This window comes from Dermacentor albipictus, chromosome 2, assembly GCF_038994185.2.
Source record: "Dermacentor albipictus isolate Rhodes 1998 colony chromosome 2, USDA_Dalb.pri_finalv2, whole genome shotgun sequence".
Classification (NCBI taxonomy): domain Eukaryota; kingdom Metazoa; phylum Arthropoda; class Arachnida; order Ixodida; family Ixodidae; genus Dermacentor; species Dermacentor albipictus.
This window is the reverse complement of record NC_091822.1, coordinates 173,218,828-173,226,110: the sequence shown is the minus strand read 5'-3', so window position 1 is coordinate 173,226,110 and position 7,283 is coordinate 173,218,828. Positions and strand designations below refer to the sequence as shown.

The 7,283-nt window shown below is 41.2% G+C and overlaps 1 protein-coding gene across 1 annotated transcript; it reads right to left on the bottom strand.

The window, feature by feature from the left end:
- Positions 1–1,140: 1,140 nt before the first annotated feature.
- LOC135900889 (sperm-associated antigen 7 homolog) lies at positions 1,141–7,204 on the bottom strand. Its single transcript, XM_065430487.1, has 7 exons — positions 7,054–7,204; positions 6,905–6,972; positions 6,462–6,550; positions 6,102–6,186; positions 5,850–5,939; positions 5,117–5,273; positions 1,141–2,644 (listed from the first exon to the last, which is right to left on the bottom strand). Exons 1-7 carry the CDS (start codon positions 7,133–7,135, stop codon positions 2,529–2,531), a joined length of 687 nt encoding a protein of 228 aa, XP_065286559.1. The 5' UTR covers positions 7,136–7,204; the 3' UTR covers positions 1,141–2,528.
- Positions 7,205–7,283: the final 79 nt, after the last annotated feature.

Below are 7,283 nucleotides of genomic sequence, written 5' to 3'. Positions count from 1 at the left end.
GAAAAACCTAATAAAGGCAGAGGCGTGAAATACGGCGACAGGAACCGAGAGAAGGCAGTTGTAACTGAATCTTTAGAGCAGATATACTAGAGTATCGCAAGTAGTTTGAAAGAATGAAACGTGTAGCACGATTCTGAACTGATTCGAGAGCTGAAATAAGGTTAGGCTGATGTGGATCAAAGGCTGCGCTAGCGTATTCAAGTTTAGGTGTTTTGCAAGTTAGTAATATTAAGGAAGAAGGTGCCATGTGCAGGTCACGGCAAAGGTACCCAATTGTTCGGTTAAATGAATTTATGTGGTTAATGTGGTAAGACGATGATAAATCACTAGTGATGTAAATGCCAAGGCATCTAACATAACTAGTGGAAATAATGGTGGTATTCTTGATTTTTTATGTAGGTAGAGTATAATTTCGGCGGCGGTGAAAAGAAGCTTTTGCAGTATTCAGGAGCATTAGCCAACTAGTGCACCATTTCTGTATGTTGTTCAGGTCATTTTGGAGGCCAGAAGAATCATCAGTGTTAGTTACAGGGCGGTAGATTATGCAGTGATCAGCGAAAAGACGGATTGTAGATGTTATCATGGGAGGCAGGTTGATGTATAATAGAAAGAGCAAAGGGCCAAGAACTGTGCCTTGGGGTACTCTTGAAAAAACATGAGTAAGGAGACGAAAAATTATTAGTGGAAACAAATTGCATGCTGTCAGTTGAAAAGTTTTGAATCTAGTTAAGGACATGCGAATGAAGGTTTAAAAGAGACAGCTTGAGTAAAAGGTGGAAATGGGGTACTTTGTTGAATGCTTTCTCGTAGTCTAGGAACAGTGCAACGGTTGGGATATTGCAGTCATGATTGTAATAAATGTCATGCAGGTACAAAGCTAATTCTGTTTCACACAAGTGGCCTTTCCGAAATTCATGCTGGTCAGGATGAAAGTAGTTGACGGATGTTACAAATGTCGCGACATTGGAGTAAATGACATGTTCCATGATCTACACTTGCAACTTGAGCTGAACACAGCACATTGTCTTGGACCACCATCTGAAACATAGTTCTCTGGGTCCAATGTTCTTATTCCATTTCTCATTGTCCATGAAACGATGCCACCGTGAACGGCCAATCAGCATGGCAAAAAAGGGAAAGTCAAACAAAAGGAATAATTTTATTGTGACATTTTTGGAAGCACTTTTCCGCAGCTGGCTTCGCGAAAATGTGCCATAAAAAGCACATCACACAATTTAGTCTACACTTGCAATGCTTGCCAAAATTACAGACGCAAGTAAACACCAATGAAAATGTCCCAGTTGATCATGAATATTTACAGTTCTTGGTGAACTCCATCATCGCAGACTACACAGAGGTTTAAAAAGATTTCAACAAATTAGCGTTGTTTTTATCAGTGTGTCAAAAGTAGAGTTTGTAAAAGCAGCATTACTTTTACAGTGAGCTGTATGCATCATGTGCAAAAACTAAAACTTGAAATTGGAATGCCACTTGCACATGATTATACTCCCGAATGCAATGCGTAATGAATGAGCGATCAGTCTCTATACTATAGTGTAGCCCCAACCCTATGCGAAAACAGTGCATGAATACGACAAAGATAAGCGGAGGCACAATGACACATTGCTGTGTCTCGCTTTATGCCATGAACAACCAACAAGCCCAAATCGCAATACTCGGTTTCATTTCATGTGTAGTCCCAAAGCTAGATGCAACGAATCCCATGAATGCCATCGTCAAACTAAATATAGAGAGGCATGTTTTTAGCTGATTTCCACTTGGTTTGCATTTCAATTTATGGCGATGGCACACACACAGATGGTGATGGTACCCATACAAGGTCCTCATAACTTAACTGAAAATTTAGTACAAACTCGGCTCACAGTCATAGGCAACAGGTCTTTGTACATCCAGTGGGTACACTTGACATCCACTTTTCCTGCGTTTCTTTACCTTCATTTAAGCTCGTACAGTTACCAAGCTATAAGGCAGGACTAGCACAACATGGTACGAATAACGAGAAGATCTGCGTGTATGCAGCCAACAATATGAAATAAGACATGTTCTGCAACATGTACCCAACTGGCTGAAGCCTGAAGTGTTAGGCTATCAATCTGAAATGAAATATTTTCTGCAAAATGTATGCTAGTGGCTGAAAAAGGCAAACTGATTTTACAGCGAGTGAAAAAAAAAAAAAAAACAGAAATGCGGGTGGATCCCTAATTTTCCATATATTAGTAATTAGGGGTCAATGTAGTCTTGAGCACTTTTATAACACTGTCCCTCCGCTAGAGAGAGACTACACTACAAATAGCATGCAGCTCATTTAATTCCAGCTATTAAAAAGAAAATGTGATGAACAAACTTAACAATCCACCTCTTTGCAGTAGTGGCAAGTGCAAAACACAGCCTTTAGATGGACACGTAGTGTGCCATGGGAGCGCAGCAGTGCGATGACAGCAGGGATGTTCAAACTTATCTAGCCTAGATTTACAAGCATGCATTGTTTTGTTTTTGTTCACAAAATGTCAGTCTTGCTCCGATTTTTCTGAACTAGGGCCGTCAGTTTTCTGCTTCTTCTTGGCACGAATGTCGGCAAGTGCTTGTTCGATCGTCCGGACGTCCTTTTTGTTCTGACTGGGTACTGAAACAAGAGACGAACAAGACATGAACAAAAAATTATGGCAGCACTCATCTCAAGATGACTGTCAATGGGAGTGCAATTGGCATACAAGCTATGTAATGACATACCATATTTCTGAAGTCATGTTTATTTGACATCTGTAGTGGTCATTCTGGCACTATCATTGCTTCAGCTATATGCGACATACTCCAGTATCTTTCCACTTTGCTATGGTACTTTCTTGTCAAGGTTACCCACAAGCATGAGGGGATGATGAAGAAGGAATGACGTCGATGGAACGACAAAGGCGATATGACGGCGACATGACGACAATGAGATGACGATTGTATAACGACGACAGCTTGACACCCACATGTGGGCAATGCGATGACGATGAGCGCATGATGATGGCACAACCATGACGGCATGATGAGAGTATGACAACAGGTGCATAATACCGACTGTCTCACGACGCAATGACAATGATTGGGCGACAACAGCAGCATAATCATGATTAAATGACGGACAGCTTGATCATGATAGAACGGTGAAAAAGGATTGACGTCAGAAACAAAGGAGGTAGTACAACAGTGATGGTAACGGTATAGATAATGGTATCACTGTGATAACGGTATGGCGATGATGGTGTGACAACAGGACCACGAGAGTGGCATGACAAAGCTAGAATCACTGTGATGGAACGACTGCTATGGCATCGCACAACAACGGTATGAAAAATGAATGCATGACGACGACAGAATGACAACAATGGCATGACTGGCATGGACAATGGCATGATGAAGACTGCATCATGAAGCCTGTACAGCGATGATGGCGTGACAAGAGCTGAATGACAAAGCTGGAGTGACGACAATGAAATGATCATGACGACATCCTGGCAATGGTGTGACAACGAATGACTGTATGATAACGATGGCATGAACATGATGACATGAAGAGTCGGATGAGAAAGCTGTAATGACAATGATGCAACCATGAGCACAAATCTAGTGACCCAAGGTGGTAGACAACTTGGGCCACTATGCCCGTGTAAGAGGTTAAATAGATGGATAGAGAAGCTCAAAACGCTAGATGTAGGCAAAGAATGTTATTAGCATTAAAATTCACACCCCTACAAACATTCAAACAACCTACAGTTATACCAAGTGTTAGAACACAGGAAACACTTGAGCAGGTAGAATATTTTCTTCCCGTTCACGGCTTTTTCGACTTAAGCACTGCTTAAACTAGCTGAATATTTCACAACCCTCCATCACAATGCATCACGACAAGAGCATGCATAGCCATGTGCCTGGATACTGGGATACACCAAAAATATTAAATAGACACTAGAGAGAAACAGCAAATAACAAAACACAAGTGATAATGTATCTTTCAAAACTTTGCTTTTGTTAATTTCACGGCAAGAGGTTGCTTACTAGGAAAGAACGCGAAGGCTAAACTTTCGTTTAAGAAAATTTTTGCACCAAATTCCAGTGCCAATACAACAGTGAGATGTCAAGGATTTCAAAGTATTTTCTTGCATTTGTGTCATTGTGGCATAGTAAAAGTTCTTGAAAAGTTTGCTTGCTTCAGTCTTTGGCTCTCTTAATAAAACACAATGCAGTCCATTGTCATCAATTAAGAAGAAAAACTAGCCCTGGGCAGATGCCATCAAATTCAATAAAGTCACGGCAAGCTGGCGTGGGAACTTCAAGGGGGCATCAACATGCAATGCACAACTGTCGTGTGTAGAATGGAAGTGCTAAAATGACAGACTTTTTTTTTTTTTGAGACCACCGAAATGTATATTTTTCATTTATTTAACTCAAAATGAGCAATAATAGCATCACTGAGAATGTTCTCGCGATCACGAAATCTGCCAATACCGGTTGGCTGACTGCTTGCAACATAGCTTCTGACAACATTGCAAAGGAGAGATTAAGCAATTTTTTACTGTTCTTGATACAAAATTGTAAATTTCCTGCTACATGCAGTCGAATAATATTTGGCTCACATGTTCACAAGAGCCTTGTCTACAGATTGGCAACATTTTCTTTTATGCTCAAAAAGTGTTTCAGGGCCCCTTAATTTTCCATTTAGTGTCCATTTAGTAATACTGTCAGCAACACTTTTTTCTAAAAGAGAGACAGATTATGAGAAGGCTGAAAATAGCTCCAACATGGAACCCCAAGAATGATAATAGAGGAAAGCAATAAAGACGGACATGAGATAAAAATCTTTTGGAAAAGAAAATTCCCGAAACAAAATCCCAAGCTTTGCTACACAGCCTGGAATTAGCAGCTGCAGTCTTGTGATTTGCCCTACGACTAGTGGGGAAAGCATCTGCACTTCCCAGTTTTAGATGGAGTGTACTATTGGCAACGAGCTCTATGTTTGTTCTGTGAAAGACAAGAGTTCTTAACTTGATTCTTTGACACAACACTGCACAGACATAGTACAAAGCAATAACAATTTGTTGAAGTGCAGTACCAAAGCCAAACTGTTTGTTGGGTGTGGTGATCTTGGCTGCATCCTTCCCACTTTCCCGACCCAGCAGTTTCTCGTATTTCTCGTGGTAGTCGGTCTGTGGCGCACTATCTTGGCTCGACTGCTTTGCCTGTTCCGCCAGTGCTGCAGCAGCAAGTTCCTGCAAGCAAGCCGGAAGATTGTACCAACAGGGCAACTGTTTTCTTGATCCCTTCATTCTATGATGTCAAGGAGAGACCTCAACAAGTAATTTGTATAGTTGAGCATGCCAATGCAGCAGAAATAAATATAACAATGAACATGCACCTCTCCCTGCAACTGCAATTCTTAGGCCTCGACTAATGATTAAATGCTTATGTGCGCAACTTACACAACGCTTTCAAGAGAAGTGCTCATCTGTCACTCACCCTTCCTTCCTACAAGCAGCTAGCAAAGGCACCGTGTCGAACAAGTAATCTCAATGAAAGATAATGCGAAATTACCATCACATATAAAGAGCTAGGGCTGAATTTACGCAGTGAAAGCTGGGCAAGGCTTGTCATCTCAACACATCAATCTTGCATCACCTTTGCTGCTTTTTGACAGAGCCGTACTGCTGTTTCTTGGTAAAACTTTTTAACACCACTAAGTTGGTTTGCTTTGTTTGTTCTTCAAGAGGAGCTTTTCAGTAATAAATTCTAAATACAGGAAAAGGTAGCAACAGCATGTTTATGAATAAACAATAAAAAAGCTTTACCCTTTCTCGGGCAGCAGCCTTGGCTTTCTCAGGATCCCACTCCTCTCCTTTCCGGTAGGCAGCCAGTTCATCATCTGATGGTGCAAACTCCTTCAAGAGGCAGGTGAAGATATAAACAATAGTTATGAAGAGAATCGATCCACTGTCATCGCATGGTATGTCACCTATTTGATCATGCACATTGAAGTTAATCGACAGCCCAGGTGTAGATTTCAGCATGTTAAGCTCCATACATTACTTTGTATTTATTACCTTTTTGAAGATCATGACATAGCGATCTACTTCCTCCTCTCCAAAGGAAAAAGCAGTGAGGCCAGCAATGTCTGCAACATCATGGCTGAAAATGAGATAAGAAATGTAACACATGGTGTTTGCTGTTAATAATTTTGCATGACTGGGGTTATAGCTTTCAAACTTTCTTTTTTCTGTCTGCAAGAACGAAAGCAAACACGTTTTAATTTTGTTGATAATCTTAAACAAAGAATTTTCTCACCAATTAGTGGCAAGCCCAAGAAAACACTTAGATCTCTGAGTTTGTACAACACCATCTCTCTCTCTCTTTCTTTTCGTTTTCCCTCGCGTGTGCTTATCGCCCGCACGTGCTGTACTTACATAATCGTGCGGTGGACCTTTGCCATGGGCGCGAACTTGTATTTTTGCTTTTCGGGGTCTTGGATAAACTTGTTGATTTTGTCCTCAACCTGGAAGAGATAACGACGGAAACAGCAGCTAGCGTTACGGTGATAAAGATGGCCTACTTCTTCTTAGTCACACAGACACACGCAAATGATCAGTTGGCACAAGTGGAGCGACAGGAACAAATTGCACTGATTACACGGTCAACAGGTGAGAACAATACGGAACTAGATGAGTCCAAACAAAAAAAATCTCCTTGCGCCAGGAGATGGCACAGGTACTGCGCCGCAGCGCAATAAGCCAGCCATCGACATTCACGGTGAATTTAACAAGAAAAAAAAACATATGATCAAGGCGGTTTCATTCTGACGCCATCGTCAGTAAAGGTGACACACAGTTTGCATCACACAACGACTCACCTGATCTCTGAACTTTCTCAACTTCTCTTTCTCCTCCGCTTCGCGCTTCTGGTGTTCGTCACGTTGCTCTGCGTGACAAGGGGAATGCTTCTATAAAAACGCGTAAACAGTTGCGCTGACAATGTCACGGTCACTGCCCGGCTACTTACTTTGTAGTAATTTCTTCTGTTTGTCACCAACAGTTGGTGGTTTGTCCATAGAGTTTAAAATCGAACCTAGAAGATCCGCCATTATTATTTCTCTTTCGCACAACAGCGCCGTCTGAAGTCACATAAAGGTAAACTGGGTAAACTCGAAGAAAACGAAAACAGAATGTTTTACACAGTCCTACACACTTACACAAACACTGCTCGAACTAAAAAAGTTTTTTTGCTTTAAT